This window comes from Amblyomma americanum, chromosome 5 (genome assembly GCF_052857255.1).
Source record: "Amblyomma americanum isolate KBUSLIRL-KWMA chromosome 5, ASM5285725v1, whole genome shotgun sequence".
Lineage (NCBI taxonomy): Eukaryota > Metazoa > Arthropoda > Arachnida > Ixodida > Ixodidae > Amblyomma > Amblyomma americanum.
In genome coordinates, this window is record NC_135501.1 from 72,138,897 (window position 1) to 72,160,506 (window position 21,610).

General features: G+C 43.8%; 1 protein-coding gene across 3 annotated transcripts in view; it reads left to right on the forward strand.

Annotated features, from left to right (window-relative positions):
• The first annotated feature begins 6,277 nt into the window (after positions 1–6,277).
• LOC144134786 (uncharacterized) overlaps positions 6,278–21,610 on the forward strand; it is a 35,520-nt gene continuing 20,187 nt past the window's right edge. Inside the window, exons 1-3 of one of the 3 annotated variants that reach the window (XM_077667617.1) lie at positions 6,278–6,457; positions 19,651–19,802; positions 20,680–20,747. In XM_077667617.1, coding sequence (XP_077523743.1) covers positions 6,359–6,457; positions 19,651–19,802; positions 20,680–20,747 — 319 coding nt within the window. In that variant the 5' untranslated portion in view covers positions 6,278–6,358. Of the gene's footprint in view, positions 6,458–19,114; positions 19,451–19,650; positions 19,803–20,679; positions 20,748–21,610 lie in introns of those variants that run through there. The other 2 variants (XM_077667618.1, XM_077667616.1) reach the window with 2 other exon arrangements.

Here is a 21,610-nt window from a genome sequence, read left to right on the forward strand (position 1 = left end):
TACCTTCCGTAACTTCGTCCCGACACCACAGCTTTGAAGCGCTCGCTTGAAAAGAGTAAATACGAGAAGAAAAGCGCGTGTGTGTAGTTTTTAATAAAAACCAACAGCCACTGCTCACATAATATTTGCGGAGCGATATATCGACACGAGAACGATGAGGCCGCGCGGCAGAAGTTATAACGGAAGGAAACAGGAGGAGGAAAATGCGTGTAAAGTTAATTCACCCTGGTGCTTCACGGCATACGGAAGGCGGCATAGGGTTTCAGTGAGTATATGAATTACACGATACACTTCGCTTCTCGCAGTGCTTTCGGCGTTCGCCAACTGGAGTAGAGTGGCACTGAATTTCAATGCGGAAAAGTGGGTGTTCAGAACGGCAAAACGAGTGAAAAGTGGTTGGCTTCTTGCTTTCTTTCCTAACACACACCTTACTCCAGATTTGAGAAACAAATAATGCATTATATCACTTTTGTGTTTTGTATTCTGGGGGTTGGTAGGCAATATTGACCTAAAGCGGCTTGATTTCAGGCACTTATGAACTATCGTGAGTACCTGGAAACATTAGAACCGCAGCCTTAGATATTGCGAGCACTAGATCTGGAACATTCTTTCAGCATGGGGAGTGCCCCCTTGAAGGAGCGGCCATGTTGGCAGCAAACGGTGTCGGAAATCAAAAAAAAGAAGTAATCAGGAAGCAAGAAACTGATGAAGCAACAGCCGGTCGAAAATTGACTTCGTCTTCCTGATTACAAGCTCGTAATCTCTACTGAACGGGCCACGCGGCTGGTTGGCAATGTTTGCGTAACCCGTCCCTTGAGATACGCAGAACGCTCCCCTTTACAGTGAAATAAGTTTTAGATGCCTACTTGCACCGATCCAATATAGGGGGAAACAGACGCGTGACTTGTTACTATTCAACGCAGCCCAACGGAGCCGAGTGTAAACTTCATGCGCGGAGATTTTTAAATTATCAACCAAAACTACAAGAGTCCTTGATCAGCAGGAAAACTTGCGTTCAGAAAGGCACTTCTCACAATTCGCGTGTATTGTCTCTCGCAAGTTTTGGATTGGAGGTGGGTACGAGCGCCGACTTACCATGTTCGCGAAGGGTGTCGGCGGCTCGGTCACGCATTTTCAAACGGCCGCGTTTCGATGGAGGCAAAACGCAAAAGGCGCCCATGGGCCGTGCGATTTCACTGGACAATGAAAATTACAAAGTGCTCGAAATTATTCCGTATTCAGATTGGAAAACGTTTATTGTCGGCACTGAACCCTAGCGGCCACTGTAGTAGATGGCTTCGAGCCCATGGCTGTTCTTGAGCCCACTCATTGGCACTGACTTCCAACAACGGGTCTGAGCTGAGGTCCGCTGGTGGAGGCACCCTTTTGCAGCTCCCTAGAATGTGGTGGTATCCGGCAGTCTCGCCGCATTCTTTGCAAGTCGGATTGTATTGCGCTGGATACATGAGTGCTTGTATCGACGGGCTAAAGAAGGCTCGCGTCTGGAGCCGACGCCACGTTACCTCCTGGCTTTTGGTGAGCTTCTTGTCTGGTGGCGGATAGATCCTCCTTTCCTTTCCTTTATTTTTAATCCGGAGACCTCCACCACAGTACCTTTTTCTTCCACTCTTCTTTCACTCCCTCCTTTATCTCTTCCCTTACGGCGCGGTACGGGTGTCACCGAGATGTGTGAGACAGTTGCTGCGTCGTTTCCTTTCCTCAAAAACCAAACGGCTCCCAGCACCAGCCCTTAATGTACAAAAATCATGGGTGCGGGGGAGGCGATGGGGGTACTCACACAGCTGGAGATTAACGGTCTATTCAAGCCTGAGCCTCCTGCGTTCCCGTATGCTCCAAAGGTTACTCTCGGCCCAGCCACAAATATTTTAACAAGATCGCAGAGTGAGCGGCAGTGTCATCAAGCTTTGCCCGTAGTCTAAAACCTGGCTGTAATCTTTACTTGATCCCTCAAGCTGAACACACAAATTATGCGTAAAATCAGTATGTTTCAATAAATCCTATACGTGGTAAAGGAGGTGGCTCACGGCAGTGTGTCAAACGCCTCTCACAAATACAGACCAAAATAATTCTTCGAGAAATTACTCAGAAAGCGACATGTGTATAAATACTTTTCCGATATGGAATATGAAATGATTAACCGGCTATAAAATTATCGCAGCCCACATCGTCCTTCTCGTAAATTGTTCCCTTTGAAATCCTACTGGCATTTTAACTCTCATCTCAGCCAGCTAGGACCGAGCCAGAAAAGGGGAGGCGTATATTGCAAAGTCTGGGTTAATGAAATTTGTTACTCTCACTATCACGCAGCTGTACTTGTCTAAAACGTTGTAGTGCATTAGGCGTATCCTAGTGCTCTTTTAGAGAGATGGCGAAGGAAGATTAGTGGTGTGGAAGCAGAAAGATAGATTCCTAATTCGCGCTTGGTTCATTTCATTCAAAGGTGCTTTTTTGTAGATCGAGTGGGGCCTTCATTGCGCCTTTCTTCGTTCTCTGCTTCACTGCTGGTCGTGTGATGTGGCCAGGAGCCCTTGGCGCTCGGCGACTTTCAGAGCTCGGCTCACGCCCCGGAATTTGGTCCTCGGGTGGGAGGTGAGCACCGCAACATCCCACGCGTGGGTTACATTGTGTTTTCTTACCCAGTTCGCATAATTTGTAACGGAATGGTGCCCTTCTACTTGCACTTTTTTGGCCTTTGAGGAAATCAAATGACGCGATAACTGTCTCGCATTTCTACTTGATTTCTGGCTTTTCAATGAAACATATTTTCTCAGAGTATGACAGTGCCTCACATTGTTCTCTGAAGCAGCAGATGCCCAACCAGTGCAAACCGCTCTTATCTGAAAATATCTCCAAAAAGATATAACGGGATGGCACGGGAATCGGGGGTGTTGAAGTCGTTAATGGTAGGCGGGTTTGTGGCGTCACATTTTACTGGAGAAATAGTAACTCCTACTATTGCCTTAGCACGCCAATGCCCTTTAATAACACTAAAGGTACCTTGACACAGCGTGACCCTTAGCTTAATGAAACAACCCACAAGCAACGCTGCTTATGGGCACATATACTGTACTAAGGATGTATAGAACTGTCTTATACTAGTCAGAATAAGTAGGAAGGAATCGGAGGAAACATTTTACAATTAGTAAGCAAAAGAGTCAAGGACGCGGTAGAAGCAATATGGAAGACGATAACTCTGTTACAGGCCAGTGACCCGCAACCTATATATGCAGACGATTTCGGAATCACGTGCTGTGACCTGGGACGGTGAATTGAGCTGATCGTTGGTAGATTGCATCTGCGCATCGCCCAGAACACTACTTTCAGGTCCTGAAGCCTTTTGTCTCTGAAAGTACGTCATCCAAAAGGACTACAGAATTTCAAAATACTGGCGCTCAATCGCATATCGAGAAATACATATTGCCCCTTCTGATGCCTATTTGTAGTCACAGGTAAGTCGAGATAACCGCTATTTCCTTCGCTTTTTGTCCTCTCTCGACGCTGGCAAAGAAAAGTTTTTTTCTTAGATACCACAAATCCCGACAGTAAGGTAGAAAGCTGGAATGGGTGAATTTGCTCTCGTTGTTCGCGTCATCGTGTACCTCTTCCCGTCGTCCTCATCCTTCAGCCCACTAACATCTGGTAACCTCTCGTATACGGCCACCAGAATCTGGGCCTAGCTCTCTACAGAAGACAAAACCTCTTGTGCCGTAGCTGCAAGCTGCCCTTGGAGGTGCCCTTGGACTCCTCGTGGACCACTTGGGCAGGACTTGGCTGTCTGATTTTGTGAGCCGGCATACGATCAGTATATCGTCAAGCGCTGAAGTTGATATCTCCACACGTACTCCTGCCCAACCTCCTTTCATCTCTCTCCCTCTCTCTTTCCCTCCCTCCCTGCCACCACTGTACAGGGGTTACAAGGCCAAACAAAGAAGAATGCTATCAGTTTTACTAGAGCTGACTCGCGTTGAATAATATGCGCAAAGTTATTATCGAGTTTTGGCTTCCTCGACATCGAGGCCAGATAAGAAAACCAGACTACAAAGCATGCGTTCAAATCGTTGTACCTTCACAACCACTCTGTAGCCACGGTACTGCATACAACATGAATTTCTTGTCAGTCATTTCCTTTTGGGTGACAGATGTGCATCAACATTGTAGTAATAGAAATTCAGCAGGCCGGAATGCGTATATTTCAATTTAGGTAATGCATTCGTGTACTTATTGCGCAAGCATTGCTGGTGACAACTGCTAAGCTGACCTGAAAGAAAGCCTCTTTACGCAAATGCAATGCCGTCAATTACATATAAAAAAGTCTGCCGACATTAGACAGACTGAAACCCACATATCTGCTTATAAAAACGTATTACGTGTTCGGTGCTGTCATAGATCAAACGCTGACCCAGTGGACTCAGACGCATTTCACTCGTCTCACATCGTACACAATTTAAGCAATGAACTGAAAGGATTAGCCAATTATGGAAGAAATAGTCCACCTCGTCGTAGGATCTTTAGGTATGTTGTATGAGTGTTCTAAACTAGATTTTCTGGATTTTTAAAACAGATATAAAGAGGCGTACACAACTGTAGCTTTCGAACATTGATTATGCTGGCAGGTGGAAGTAAACTGACAAAAATATAGCTGTCTTCGTGACACCAGTAATTAACAAGATTAGATAAATAACTTTTTATACACGGCAGTTAGCACGTATGCTTATCCTGAAAAGTGAGAGGCTGTGATATTTGATGACTAATCTATTTGGTGGAAGTTTAGTAACGTGCCTGCGTCCTGAGATGTGCCTGTTTAAATGTTCAACTTAGTCTAATTCATATAGAAGACGGAACATGATCATTTACAAGACGGACGACTTTTGACTTCACATGCAGTCATGCGCAGCGAAACTGCACTGCTGGCCAAGAGCGAAAAGTAATTACCCTCATAGGTCACTACTATTTCTACTAGAAGTGCACAAACGTGAATAGCCATCAACTTCGCGTGTCTGTATGTTGGAAATATAACCATGCCCGCTAACTTCATAAAAGAAAAATGTTGACTGCATTTAGCAAATTACGGATATTACGATGACATTTTCGCCACCTGCTGTGAACTTCTGCAGAGAAAATGGCTTCAAGGGCAGAAATTTTGCAGGAAGGGGAAATAAGAGTGACAAGGAGGAGGATTTCTACAAGTGGCTGACCGACAACAATCAAAGCAGGAGCCCTTTCCGGTTCCTGCATCAAAACATATTACATGATTTTCTTTAGTCTACAGCGAACCCAAGTTATGTCTTTTTGACAAGTGTTCGAAATAAAGAAAATCCTCACAGTTAGCGCCCACCTGTCCACATATCCGAACAAAAAAAAAACAGTTTTTGTGCAGCGCTCTTTGTATTAATAAAAAACGGAAGTCTAACTCTGAACACACTCAGTAACCGTTACATGCTCTCAATCTCTGCATGAATTCTTCTAGGTGTATTTTACTGAGAACGATCTGTTTGAAAATTTCTGCTCTTCCATTACTTTATTTTCTGTTTCCAGTCAATCAGGCAGGAAACCTCAATGACCCCATATGAACCCACCTGCCATAAAATTATTCTCGTGTTCTTGTACATAGCTGTCATTCATAAAACTGAAACCTGATGTCCTGCCTGCACTGGAACCGTAGGAAAGTAATCTCGTAGCTTATTTGCCATGTTATTTCTGATCTTATCGAGCTTCGAAAAAAACATGCCAGTGGAGGCGCCCACATACGCTAGCCTTATATTTGTGGAGTTATTAAAAGGAGAGATGGTATTAAATTTGCTCTGCTTCAAATAGTCCGCGCAGCCAGCGGACAGATACACAGTGCAGCCAGACGCTGCTTATCACATGCCTCTAATAGTGGAGTGATACTTGAACATCTAAATATGATGTGTCCCACGTATGAAACATTTCCGACGTTAATAAGCTCTTGGAAATAGTGCCAGGGCGGGTTCCTGGTTCTTTCACGCTCGTCAGTTTTGGCTGAAATGACAAAAAGAAAGCGACCGAGCGAAAAAGAGGCGCTCTAAAAGGAAAGAAACTATGACGAGGAAAATACAGGCATTTAGTACTAGTGGGCTGAGTCAGAAAGACTAGTGAAGAGGAAGGGGAATAACATTCGCAGGCACATGTGCAGTCAGTGAAACTTGAGCAGTTTATTAACTGACATCAACGAGCGACGGGGCACATGACTTCGAAAGGAGTACCACTGAACTCGATCTTTAGAAAAGTGGCCTGACGGGGATCAAATAGGATCTCGAGGCTCGGTGCTCATAGAATTGAAGCCCTTTCGGCATCCTACAAGCTCGCCTAGTCTACAATGCTCCTGCTGAAAATTGCTGTCACCTCCTTTTTTTTTGCTCTTGTAGCCGGGCAGGTAAATCCGAAGCACCCTCATGAACCGATACGAGCATTTGAGGTAAGTTATTGAAAAGATAACCATGAATTCTCCTTGCAGCTCTTTACACTTCAGGAGTGCCAGGAGGTCTCGAAAAGGAATTGTATACCTTTTTGGCTCTCGTAGGACGATTTTGCAGTTGCGAAGAGAAACTTGGTTAGACACGTCACAATCATTTGAATAGACTGCCACGGGCAAAATAAGTGTAGATCATGCCTTTCCTTGGCTAGGTTCAGTGGTATATGCACTGCGCAAATTCGCTGCTCAACTTTCAGAACCCGAGAAAAATGATGAAACGTTTTTTATCAAGGCTATGCCTGCTGCTCATTGGCGAATGTCACAAACCGAGCTTAGGACCAGCACTGCCGCAGATGTAGTTTAGCGTGTGGCTGATAAGTTGCAAAAAAACTATTTGCTTTAGAAAGTTTACAGGCAAACCTTTCCCCCCTGTAAAGTTTACATTAAAATTTCCTATGCAACAAAGAAGCACTCATTGCCTTTCGAAGCTCCCACAGAATTCAGCGTACCTCATATCTACTTTTAACAAAGGAATATTTTCGTACGACCGGACATAACAAAACTTTCATGAACCCTACTGGCATGTTTGCACTTAGTAGGCTGACTTCTAGTAGGCGTCTTCAATACATAGTGCAAACATTCTTTGCCGAGCACCACTCAACATGTGCGGGAAATCTACCGCACCTCAGTCGGGGCTTCGTGGATTGTTTCTCTGTTCAATGTCAGGTTCGGCGCGTGGTTTCACACTAATGCTTCTTTCATCGCCACAAGGTGAGTGCACGGTCTGCAGAATGATGCCAGGCTGCGCTGGCACGGCCCGCTGTGTCATGGTGCGTTTTAGTACCGTTACTATCATTGGGGCTTACCCCTTGTCCAACTTCCTCGCTGCAAATGGTCCACTGGAGACATCGTCTGCTTCCCGGATTTTATCCAGTTAAATTCCGTTTTCTCAGCATGGCCTCATAGCCAGAACTCTCTCGCAGTGCGTGTAATGTACATGGCAGTATCGACGTCTCGCTCGTTTCGCAAGGTGAAGCGATAGAAATGAAAGCGACCATCATCAGCGCATTTTGAATGGCGCGCGCATTCTCCAAGACAATGCTGTCATTCGATAAAGTGTTAAAACTGATGCGAAACAGCACGTTAAACACATTTAACTCCATCGGTGTTGCCCTAGGTAGGCGAGGTGGTAGCTGAGCCTATTCCAATCTGACAGTCGCCACTAAAATTCGGTACTGCTATTACGAAACATCGGCTATGACAATGAAATCACAGGAGTCGTTTCGCCTTGTTTATAACGTAGTTCAACTGTATTCGGCAGCATGATTCCGGCGATTTTCTGTGGTAGGCTGCAGCTTTGCGAGGAAGCCTTGTCCTTAGCGCATTGTTTGAATTCAAGGGCATTACCAGCGCCATTGTAACGAAACCTGGGTTCAACAACCAGAGGAATAGAGATCTGGATATTCTCTTCAATCGAAACCACATTTCCACTTCAGGTGTGCGTTTGTGTACGTTGAGAGCAGTTTGGGGCAAAAATAGAGAGGAAAAAATACACCGGCAAAAAATAAGGTATCAAACCACTCCACTTCTGGGCAATGTCTGGCTCGCATTATTTCGTTCACTGAACATTGCTTTCTAAATAATCATCAATTACCAAGTAGTTAAACGATCGCTCTCATTTTCTAAAACCTAATATTGATTTTAGCCAGATTATTATCTAGCCAAGCCTTAACTAGCCACTTTTTCATAAGCTGCCCCACAGGGGCCAGTTCATCTCGAATTGGTTCGTAGGCCAGCGAGAAACTCCAGAAGGGGGGTTAAGGAAAATGTGGGGTATGGCATGGCGACAGAGCATGTATAAAAGTGCTCACGGCTCGTGTAAGGTTCAGGGCAGTTAGGGTGTTCGGATCCGCGCAAAAAATGAAGGGGTGAGTTTTTCTTGGTTTGTTGTCTTTTGCAAATATTATTCTGTCACGTTCACTAGCTGCACGGTTCATAAGTTTCAATATTTAATTTTTCCACGCTTCCTTGTGAGAACATAAGCATCGACACTGAGGACTCTTGTATCCACTGAACTTCAGAAAAAAAAAATTGGCGGCATGGGAACAAACTACAAAAAAGAACGCACGCGAAAACGTTTGTTCAAGTTAGCGTTTGATGAGCTTATTAGGCCTAAACTCTGAGCATTCAATGGACAAATAAGGCCACAATGAGCACTACACTTAATATTCGGCTCATAATCACGTGTAATTTCACTAAAATGGCAGCAACCTCTTCGCACGTATTTATAATGAAAATACTTTTCGCTTTCCTGAAACTCGGTCATACCTGCACATTTACATCAGACGCACATTTCTAGGCGGGATCACTTTATTATGTTTAATATGGCACCGAGTTGAAAACATAAACACAAGATTTCCTTCTGGAAACATGGGGACTTGAGTCCCCGCTACCCTCCTCCTGTCATGCTCTACGGGGCTGCCCAAAGCTCAGAAATTTCACAATCGAAATCTACCACAGCAAACAACTTCCATCCATCAGAATGACGCGGTTGCCTCGAGTCAACTCTGAAATAACTAAACCACCAACACCAGCACTAAGAGATACGAGATGAAGACCATTGCATGGAATCTCTCGTATTTTGTCGATTTTTCAATACCATTATAATTTTTTTTCAATATCATATAACTGTTACAAGAGAGAAATCATATTCCCGAATTACGCCAGAAAGGGCTAGGAGTATTCATAATTGTAATAAAGATGCATTTCAAAACTGCGGAACAAAATGTCAAGAATGAGTTATCGACGCTCTTCAGGCACGCATTCAATGCGATAGAAGATATTTACCCTTTCTACGCTAACCGAAAACTCAAGTGAACACACGCAATGAGGTTATTTGAGGAAGCAAATGACTATCGCGCCTAATGCTTTCCCTTTCTAAGATGTTTTAGAGCACCCGGCGTAATTCTGTCTTACGGCGACAAAACGATAAATCATTGGCATAAATCCCGCAAAAACAAGCTCAAAACTTGTTTTCGAACGAAGAAAGTGCAGCAATAAAATCATGTAAAAAGAACTAGCCACATACGTTCTCTGTGGGAGTTACTTAGACTTTAGTACTAATTACTTATATAAGCAAATAAACAGACCACCAATTTTAACATATGTAGAGTACATGGTGAACCGAAATATCAAGATATTTTTGCATGACCTTCTCATTTAAAAATATCAGCTAAAATTGTAGCTGCGATTGATAAAGCCGGGCAGTGACCGCCCTAAAAGAAAGCAGGACCAAACCACAGAAGATCTTACTGGACAAAATCACAACACGAGCAAGAGCCGCAGCTTCACTCAAATATAACCACGCTAATTTTGTGTTCACTATGTTAACAGTATATGTTATATGTCGCCTGCCTGGAAGGTTTCCGATTTATTTACCGTGCTCCCTTGCAAAAAACAGCGGGACTGCTGCCATCATTCACGTTCTGTGGGGTTTTCTTAGGCATCATACGCTCACTGCATAACGAAGGTCTCTTACATCGTTGTTGCGCTCTTATGTGAAGAACAAGGAGATTCATTGGCTTGGGTAAGCTCCTGGCTGCATTAAGGTTTTTTCCTATCAACGTGGCAAATAATAACACGCACTTGCAATAATGTTTAAGTGGCTTCGGTATGAGTATTAAAAAAGACGCGTACGATGCCCACGATCTGCATCAGCATCGTTAATAAGTAGAGCTCTGGATGTTTCATGCGTTGTCGTGGCGTCATCAACAAGGTGGTCGTTTTCAAGTATGAAATCCTTTTAGCTCTCGGGGTCAGCGCGTCGTGGGTACGTTTGGGGCCAGAAGTGAGAACGCACCGAACTTTAGCGAAGCTTTCAGTCTGCCTTCTGCTATGTACTGCGCTGCCGCCAGAGAAGTGCATGCGTCAACAGAAGCGTATTCTTGTTCATCTCGTCGGCTAAGCTTCAGTGCGGAGCTAATGAGTCTGGCTTTGTCCTGTAGCCCGAGATGCGCAAGCACAGTTGTGATGACACTTAAGCCAGGCAACAGCGCCGTTTGAGTTGCAGTCATTACGAAATGCACTGAGCCCTAGAACACAGCTCGCACGGCGCCAATAACCAATTGTAATTTCAATGCTAGAGCATTACTTGGCTCGTTGAGCGAAAACCCCGCCGTTATCAGAAAGCCGTGAGAGGCACGTGCGGCAGAAACGTGGCCCGCTGATGACGGCATTAGACCCACTAGATCAAACGCCATCACAAGACAAAGGTAGTTCGAGAAAGGTAAGTCGGCTTTCTCGGTAAATGAAAACCTGGCTTTGAGGCACCCCTCCTTCTCCCTGCAGTGGCTGTACAATACCCTAAATACTGAATAACAAAGCAGGCAGAGCTCAGGATGGGGCTGCTGGACACCTCCCTCTCGTACACCGGGCCGGGGGTCACGGTCTCGACAGAATAGACGTCTTACATGTACACAGTGGCCTGTCCGCTCAGTTAGATACGCTAGGAAATACGATGCCCAACGAAGCATTCGTGTAAACGTAGCTTGAGGAGTCTTCATCATCCGGAGTTTAATCGGTCAGGTCTGCATCAGGCGAGACGGCGTAGCGTGGCATGAGGCGGCAGTGCACTGCGGACGAAGTGCGAGACCATCTCAACGCATCGAAACGTGCGAAGCGAACTGCTCCAGCGAACCAACGTTCACCCCTCAAATGCCTGATGGCAACTCAGCGACAAGAGTAAATGCTTTCGAATTTACGCATCATAAGAATTGGTTAGGTGCTACCCCCCCCCCCCCCCCCGCCTTAGTTTTTTGGTCTTCCAAGTGATGTTCGGCACAGGCACAGTGACGGCGGATTCCAGCCGCGGCAAAATTGCCCGCGTTCTGCGGGCCACTTGCTGGAACCATCTCCTCTTGTGAGGCCGGTGGAGAGCACTTCTATCTCTCTCTGAATTACATTAAGAACTTTGTCATGCGCAAATGATCTATTTGATGCCTATCGAACACACTTTTCTATCGCACGTAATATGGTCATCAAACGAGAACTATTCAAATACCGAGTTCCGTTCTGCATGTTATGTTCTCAGCGCCATCTGGTTTGAAGAGAAACAAGCGTAGTCGCGGCTCGTCACGTACCAGTGTTTGAGGAAACAACAACATGGATAGCGGTGAGGAAACCCGGGCGTGAAGAACAGCTTCATGAAATCAAAGTGGCTGATCAGAGACGCTCCCTAAGATCCGCGTGTGGTTATCATTATCTTTGTGGTGGCATGGAATATGGTAGGCTTTTCCTGGAGCTCACTTGATGCTTATATAAACTCTCAACGACCAGACATTCTCCGAAATTTTTCTGCTGCTCTTATTCATATTTTTTTTGGTAACGTGAAAAATGAAAGAGCCCTTCCCCTATTTCTCTCGTTTTTTTCTATTTCTGTCAGACTGACTGTGTAAAGTGCTTGACCTTAGCCACCCCATCTCTTCGCACTTGACTAAAATGCACACTACAACCCTTCAGAATCAGCCTAATGTGGCAGCTCAGTGTTCTACTAAAACACGTAGTAGGTGAGACAAAGACTACCGGTGTTTGCGCAGGGCGCAGCAGTTTATCTACGACTAGAGCACCCCCAGAAAACACGTTCTCCGCTCGAGGAAAAAGTAAAAAATGCTGCTCTACCTGATTTTTTCTGACTGTCAAAGGTGGGAAAAATTCCGAGCCTGTACTGGCATATCGTTCAGACAACCTTAATCTGAGAATCATCCAGGACACATCTGCAAATGCGCTCCAATCGAGAGCCTACACAACAAGCGGTCCTTTCGGCTAGGAGTAGAACGGCGCAATTTGCGGCTGCGATATTACACGACGAAGCCGTTATTTAGTACGGATACTACGATACAGATAAAAAAAACGTACTTCTAAGCAACCAGAAGTTGTTTCAACAGAGAAGTATTTTTTTTCAGTGGGATAATAAAACTTCAAAATCTACGAGAAACAGTATTAGTGATTCAAATGAGCCAAATTAACAGTAGCCAGACCTATAAAAGCACGATAATTTGTTAATCGCGCAAACCGCAGCACCATCGAAGCTTTTATATTATGTTCTTCACATGTTAGAGCAAATATACACCATAACGTATATAATAAATTTGAAAGTTTCGAACTATCAAGTAAACTTTCCATTTGACTTATTTCGATGTGAAACTGTATCTGGCTCACTTTAGTTCAGAAATCTTTTGCTACGGTTGTTTTAAAGGTTATTTAAGAAAATATTGCTTAACAGATATTCTCCTGTAAATACGGCAGGACAATAACTAGCACAATCATGATGTGCAATCAATGACACCGCTGTCTTTCAAAACATGCATGTAATTGTGAACAGCAGTTTTTTGTCGCAAGCACTAAATTGACCGCCTTCTTTTCTAGAATTCACACTTCAGCAGCGGAAAATTAAACTAACCTGAATGTACGGGACCTTATAAACTTTACTTCACTCAAGCATTCTAAGCCTGTGGGTGGATGTAAAATTGCTATCCCTTATAGGACGAAAACGGTAGGACAACTGCTTGTATTGTCATGCAGGTTTGCTTCTGTCATTTAGCGTGTAATAATGAATTCATAAATTCACTGCCTGTTCGCACAACTAAACGGCGTAACGTTTACTGTAGCAGGAGCGCCTACTTGCTTCATCGGCGAGGGGCTATTTATCTCGTCGTTATCGTCGTCTTCTGTTTTGAGATCTTCCGTTGATTTCCTCATATATCCCACAGTAAATGACAACGTAGTGCTGAGGAAGAGACAAAAGGGAGACCACTCTTTAAACAATCGTACCTATGACGCTTAAGCTGACAAAGAAGGCTGTCACAGGGAGATTAGGCTCGTTCCCATCTGTATATCAGTAGAATAAGGCGTATTTTTATTCCACTCAGGTTTTTTGCGCAGGTTCTCTATGCGTTAATGGGCACCTTTCGTTCTCACAGAGTTAGCAAACGTACGATCTATGGATGAGTTTGTCATTACAGGAAAAAAAAGAGCTGCAGAATTTATTTATTTATTTATTTATTTATTTCTGATACCCTCATGGCCCACAGGGCATTATTGAGGGGAGTGGTACATAGATATAAAATGAAACTCTTACAAAAAAGGGGGTTAACGCATACATAGGCATGCCTACAAAAAAAAAGAAAAAAAAAGAAGCTAGCTGCAAGAAAATACATGATTCAAAAAAGCGAAACAATACAATAATTAGGAATACCAACACCAAAACGAATAAATTCACAAAAACAGTCAAAAAACATTTCATGTAAACACAAAGATATGAACTAGAACATCACCCTTCGTAGAAACATTGAACGGGTACGATGGCAGAAGGCTATTAACGGAACAAAGTGCATGCGAGAAAAAAAAAAGGAACAGGGCTAAATACACAATATACAAAACGAAGTGAACCAACTGAGGCTATGGTAAACCATAATGTAATGACAACAGTGCCCCAAACTCATCAACGTCCTTTGCAGCTACAATATGTGGTGGTAGGTGGTTCCACTCCGACGATGTTTTTGGAATAAAGGAATTTATGCAGGATGTTGTCCGGCAACGAGGAACGCCAACTTTCCGTGAGTGATCGATGCGAGATGAAACACATGTTGGTGTTGTGATCAATGCTTCTTTCAGAGTAGAGTTCATGCTGTAAATTTAAAAAAACAGACCCAGACGGGACACTTTTCTGCGCAGAGCAAGAGGGGTTAACGATAAACTATTTTTTATTTCTGTGACACTGGAAGCACGATCATAGTTGCGCACAATAAAACGCGCTGCTCTATTCTGCACAGCTTCTAGAGCGTCGATGAGTGTGTTAGTGAAAGGGTCCCATACAGAGTTAGCGTATTCTAATTTTGAGCGCACAAGTGACTTATACAGAAGAAGCTTGACAGGGGTTGGTGCTAAGTAAAAATTGCGCTTAAGGTATCCAAGCATGCGGTTAGCGGAAGGTATGATAGAGCCGACGTGTGCTTTCCAAGTTAGATCTGATGTTAGAATGACGCCGAGATATTTATAAGATTCCACGGGTGTTAGCAAGGAAGAAGAAATAGTGTAGACAACGGGACTTTAATTTTCGCGACGGGAAAAGCGCATTACTTTGCATTTAGTCGTATTAAGAGTCATTTGCCATTGTGAACACCAGTTAGAGATAGTGGTTAGGTCTGCCTGAAGTAATTCAACGTCATTCGTATTTTTTATTTCGCGGTAAACGACACAATCGTCCGCAAAGAGTCCTACTGAAGATGTTACATTGTTAGGCAGGTCACTAATATATACAAGGAACAGCAAATGACCTATGACAGAACCTTGTGGGACGCCGGAGGTCTCAGGAATGGATGACGAGTTAAAGCCATTAGCGTGTACATACTGCAATCGGTTAGACAAAAAGCACTCAATCCACCTTAGTACATTATGATCAATATTAATTTTACTTAGTTTGTAAAGAAGTAAGTTGTGCGACACTGTGTCAAATGCTTTGCGAAAGTCTAAATAAATACAGTCAGCCTCATTGCCATGATCAAGTATGAAGTTAATTTTGCTCGTAAGGCTTATTAATTGTGTTTCGCAAGAGAAGTATTTTCTAAAACCATGTTGTGCACAGTTGAAGAACGAAGATGACTCAAGAAAGTTAGCTAGGTGAGACAGGATGACATGCTCCATTATCTTGCAAGGAATGCTGGTTAATGATATTGGTCGATAGTTGAGTGAAAGGTGTTTGTCGCCTGATTTGTGGAGTGGAACCACCTTACCCAATTTCCAGTCATCTGGGAGTTCACCATCTTGCAGGGATTGCTGAAATAATTTTGACAGTATTATGGCAGAATATACTTTAGTGTTTTTCAGAATTTTACTGTTGATATTATCTGGACCGCAAGAAGAGGATAGTTTCATGTGATCTATGATAGTTATGATGCCTTCAAAATCAAAATGAATGGGATCCATTGGGAATGTGATGTGACCATTATAATCCGGTAGTGATGTGCTTGAGGAGAGATAAAATGCCTTAGCAAAAGTATCATTAAGTACCTTAGCACTGTCGCTAGTAGGGATGGGATTTGATTGCGCATCGAGAAGAGAAACTGATGGCTGGACTGAACCGTTGACAACGTTCCAGAACTTTTTTGGATCAGTTAGTAAAAGTGATGGCAGAGTGACGTTAAAATATCGCTCCTTGGCTATCTTTAACGCATTTTTGTACTCCTCAACCACACCTCTGAGTGCTGTCCAATGTTCAGGTTTTCCCGATGACTTTGCCTTGGAATATAACCGTCTTTTTTTGTTACCAAGGCGTTTTAATGACCGGGTGAACCATGGTGACCTGCCATTAGTAGTGATGATTCTTCGAGGAACATGCAATTCAGTTAGCTCATGTAGTTTGTTCTTAAATAAACACCAATTTTCATTAACAGACCTTTGGTCAGACTTTATGAGAAAGTCATCCAAAAATAGCTTAAGGCCATCATTAATTGACGTAAAATTTGCCTTAGCATAGTCGTAAATGGTTTTAGTTTTATTTCGCGATTTGTTAGACGGTAAGCTTAATTCGATAAGGAGTAGGTTATGATCGCTTAAACCTTGTAAGTAGCTTACGTCGGAAGCAAGGTCTGGGGAACTAGTTAGCAAAAGGTCTAATATGCTTGAGCTTGTAGATGTCACCCTTGTAGGTTGTGTGACTACCTGTGTTAATAAAAAGGTGGAGCAAAGTGCTGAAAAACTTGTTGATTCTGATGATAGATCGTTGCCTAAATGAGTGTCTGACCAGTTAATGGCAGGAAAGTTAAAGTCACCAAAAAGAAAAATAGGCCGATTAGGAAACCTTGTTTGAATTATGTTAAGAATGTCATGGAGGTAATTACAGAAGCCAACGGTAGTAGATGGTGGACGGTAACATGCGCAAAAGAGGAGAGCTTTGTTGTTAATTTTGATCTGGACACAAATGAACTCAAGAGTGGTATCAAGGTTAACTTCAAAGCATTCTATATCCTCAGATACAGCGATTAAAGTGCCGCCGCCGCGGCCAGAAGGGCGGTCACAACGAAATATATGGTAACACTTTTGTGTGGAAAATATTTCGCTATTGCGCACGGATTCATTGAGCCAAGTCTCTGTTAGTACGATAATATCAGCCCCCATGGTATCGGCGGTGCAGGATAAGCTGTCACGATGACAAAAAACACTGCGTATATTAGTGAAAAGGATAGAAATGTTTCTAAGTGTTTGCGCAGGTCGATGCTCATCCTTATCTAGTTATCTTGGAGAAGAATGGCTTGAAGGGCTTGAGTTGGTTACAACACGTGTTGAATTGTTTTCCCGGACACTATCAGTTATAGGGCAGTACACGTAACATCTTTTCTTAAGAATAAGCTTGTTGTAGCGGAGGCTAAATGATTCTTCGGACTCAGTTTGCTTTGCGAATTGAACAAGTTTCTTCCGCGCATGCCTGGTGACCTGAGAAAATCTTCGCTAATCGAGACGTCTGAATCTTTCAATTTGGTCTTTGCACCGAAAACTCTTTCTCTGATTTTGTGATGCGAAAATTTGACTAGTATTGGTCGCGTTTTCTCTGGTCCAGCCGTACCAATTCTATGGGCGCGCTCAATGTCCATTTCAGCTAAGGTTACAGACATTTCGTCTTCAATAATTTCCCGTACCTTTTTCTCAGATTCAGCCCATGATTCAGTCGATACGTCTGGAACATTGAAAAACACCAGATTTCCCCTTCGAGACCTATCCTCTAAATCGTTTAAACGGATTTTAAGCTTCTCATTTTCGTCCAGTGCCCTTTCAGCATTTACTTTCACCGTCGCCAAATCTTCACGAACTTCATCTAGAAGCTCCAGTTTATCTTCAACCAAATTAGGGCGTATTGAAAGGTCTGCAATCTAGGTTTAAACGAATTCTGGTACAGATATATTCAATACTGCGGTCTGCTTTGACTTTCAAGAGCCTGCGGTATCAGTACGAAAAACGTTTATCTGCAATTGTAGCCATCGGGAGCGAAAAATCTGCGCGCGAACACAGCGTTGTGCGAAAGCGATCCGAAAAATATTATTATGTCATCTGATTAGACACCCTCGAAGCCAGCCCACTGAGACTGTGAGGTCTACGAGTATGGTGTCGAAGGCTCTCCGCGCCAAAAAAAAAATGTGAGCGGTCTTTTTCAGCTAACTGCAGCAGAGTGCGAGAAGAAATATGATGGCGCGGTTGCGCAAGCTATGCACCAGTAGAACAACTTTGTCGGTTAGCACCGAAAGCACTTTGAAGCCTTCAAGCTTGCAACGCTCGCATACGCGCCGCAGTCAGGAGAATCACTTGGCAGGGCACTCCTGGTGGTTCTTTACGACAGGGTGGTGAGGCAAGCGGAAAAAATCACTTTGCTTGAGAATCGTTCACTAACTACCTCCTTCGAATCCGCGGGAAAGAGAAATGCGCCAAAAAAAATTGTTGTGGCTACTTCGATGTTAACCGCCTACACTAGACACAAAGTTGATGAACCCTTGCGAACAGTACGGTTTATATCAAGAGAGGCTTTAGACGTATTGCGACAGCTTGTCGGTGAGAGTGAGTGAGCCTTAGAGGTAGTATATCCCGAAAACTTCAAACCTAAATGATAGCTATAATAGGTCCGCATTATTGCATTTAACACCCTGGGTTGCTGCGGAAAGGTGACCAACTTGGGTTTTTCTGAAAAAAGAATGTGAAACGTTCTGACTTCAGAATTTCTCATTAGGTATATAAACAACTTAAGTGTTCCGTGCCAACCGTCTTCAATACATAAATATATAGTGTGTGAAAATCGCTGTTAATCTTGGTACCTTTACCGCACTTCGTCGTTGTGAGCTGCGAATTTTGTTACAAATGAAAAACGGAAGTCTCTGTAAAGGACGACAGACGGTTATTTACTCAGGAAGCGAATTTTTTGTGCATAAATCTTCTGTGCCAGACGAATACCAGGTGATTTAAAATTTGACTATTATAAATTGTACCTTGTCCAGCCAAGCTGCCGTGCTGAACATTTTCAAACAGCGTTTCTGTTACTGTTTTGGCAGCAGCTCAGTTTCAATAAACTGCTAAACAAAATCACAATTATACAGCTGGGCAAATGTTCAAGCCCCTGTTGATAACTGACGAGTAAGCGCGTTGCCATGACTTAACCCCATGTATTCTGCACCTTAACAAAGATAAGGAATGAAGAGCATTTCTTCGAAGCTTTTGGCGCAGCCGTCTATCGCAAAATCACACTACTGCAATAACTTGTGCTATGACATGCACCACACGACCGTGTTCGTATTCTTCCAAGCCTCAAAAGGCTATACAGCTGCACCGCTGTCACAAAATTCGGCGCATCTTCCAAAACCCCGGTGCTGCGCGTAAGCAATCCCGCCCGCGAGCGGTAAAATAAAACAACAACAAAAAAAAAACAGCGCGGAAGGAACCCCGGGGGTTGCGTAACTTTCCACTCAGCTCGCCGGCGCGGCGCCGAGGGAGGTATTGGCCGCGCGCGGCGTCGATTTTTTCTAGAATGTCAGAGAAGTTTCTGTTGTTGTCGACGGAGAGGGCATGACCTTGACCGTAGTAAAGTGATACTCTCTTCCCTTCGCTCTTGCGCCAATGACTCCGCGTGGCGCGAATGACCTAAATTGTTGTAGAAGGCAGTTTCCGTGCTCGACCAATAGGGTCACGCGCCCGGCGCGTGAAGGAGGAGTTTGTGCAGTTGAAGCTGCGTGTATGTGCGCGCCTGTCTTGGCGCGAAGAACAAACGGACGCGGTCTGCGCCTATAAATGATTGACTGCAACTGCTGTCTGTTAGCCCGAACCGCCGTTAAGCTTCCGAGTAGCGCGCCCGCTCGACTCCCGGGAGAACACCACTCGCCCAGCCCGTACCAGCGAGGCAACATGCGCGTCTGCGGATCGGCCCGTCGAGCTCCTCAGGTCGTCGGACTGTCGCAGTGCCCGGTGAACAACTTGTGTTTTGTTTATTTGTCTCTCTATGTGTTAGTGAACTTTAGATGCAAAGGTTCTGTTAAATTGTAATCTCTCTCGATTTTGACTTTGCATGAGCAATGCAGCCGTTACTCACAAACTGGCGTTCTGGAATATGCTTGCGATAAACTTACCTTCCTAAAAATGTTGCCTGCAACTTTCCCGCTGCACAGACCATCAGAAACCTGAAGCATGTCTTCGCCGTCTTCACATCCAGCGACAGCCCAAAGTTCAAATGCCTAGTCTCCGACGCCGTGCGCTTCGACCCGATTCACATGGTGGCCACCTACGTTTGGACATTCAAAGGTCTTGACGGCACCGAAAAGTTAGTACTTGTTATCACTACGAAATACTTTGTGGCTGTCGGATTCACGTGTAATGAAGTGTGAAATTTGCTCGCGAGACACATCAAAACTTAAGTATCGGAATGGGAAAGTTCTAAAATCGTATTTACTTTTTCTCCTGTCTTTTGTTTATTTTTCGCGCAATCTAGTTAGCGCTATACTCTCCGTGTTTTGTGACGTTATTTGTTCTGTCTGCTAAGCATTTCTGCTTTCCTGGCAATGCTAACCAGCGTTTAATTTTGCCTTGAAGGATATTCGACAGAGGGTTTAGGCCATATTGTCTATTGAAACAAATCACTATTAAAATTGCATTGTGTGAATGGAAAGCTTCAACGACATAGATGACCATATATAATCCCGGGACATTTCTATGACCATAAAACCATTCACTGAGTTGTCGAGAAGAGCATATAACACCTGCAAGGGAACAATAAAACCTATATATTTTCTTACCAGGTGCCACGTATCCACAATATATAAAAATTGCCGGAATTAGAGTCAATTAACAATCTTCTACCATAATAATATCTGCATAGAAATCTATCCTAAAATTGGCAGGGATCCAGCAGATTGAAAGAAAGTGGCAAAGTGTAAGTGGGGACCGGAAAAAGTGCTAGTATGAGAAGATTGTTTGTAAACGTAACAAAGCGCCATATGATAGTACTGCACGGTAGCTTTATACTAAGATCGGACAGGTAACGCCAGTTACTAGTACGTTTAAAAAGAAACGAGTTTCCTATAATAGCTCTGAAGGATGTCCAACAGTGCTATTTATCCCAATACAAGTGGCCATCGTTGTAAGGAAAACTTTTCGTTGAAGGTGCCACCCCAAATCTTCTTTTTTCTTATCTTTCAAAGGAAAACGTCAAGCTTCGACATATCCCCGGGTAGCGCTCCCGATCAGCTGACCTTCTATACCAATAATGGTACGTATACAACTCTATATTTAGGTGGTTACATAAACGTGAAACGCACACTTGTATTATTCTTCATATCGCTCAGTAACCTGGTATTTTTGCTGTGCCGTGAAAATTAACGTTCACTGGTGGTACAGCAGGGAAGACATATGTTCTGTGTCGTTGCCCCTCATCAGGGACTCTTAGAAAGGCCGCCTGCATCACTTGAATATTTTCTCCTTGACAACGTGACAAGAAGCTTGCCGCCTTTTGCGGTGATGGATATGCGCCTTCTTATATTAATAACTTCAAGTTTTGCGTGCACATTGAGAGCGCTTGAAGTAAACTCGCAAAGGATAACGAAATGTCGGGAACTTTGCATGCATGAATCTGATATAAGATTGTTTACTACTGCAGAGAATAAAGGAAAGTAAGCTGTCCTTAAGAACCTTAGCTTTTTAGGTTTTCTCTCTTAGGCAGCAAGTTCTTGCTTACGCGGACATATATCAAAAGTGCTACATTACTGTGTGCGCTTAGAACACTCCCCTTCCAAATGCTGGATTCAGTGTAATCCCCAAAGAAACTGTGTAGTCCCCAAACGTTCCGGTAGATTTCAGCCGCAGGTGCTCTTGTGGCAGATGTTGTTATAAAACTAAGAACTACACACAAAGAAGGTGTAGAACAGCAATAAAAGGCGCCGCCGCTGTCATTAATTGGCTATGGCGCTCCGTTGCTGACCCGAAAGACGCGGGTTCGATCCAGACCGCGGCGGATGAATTTCGATAGAGGCGAAATTCTGGAGGCCCGTGTACTTTGCGATATCAGTGCAGGTCAAAGAACCACAGATGGTCGAATTTTCCGGAGCCCTTCACTATGGCGTCCCTCATAGCCTG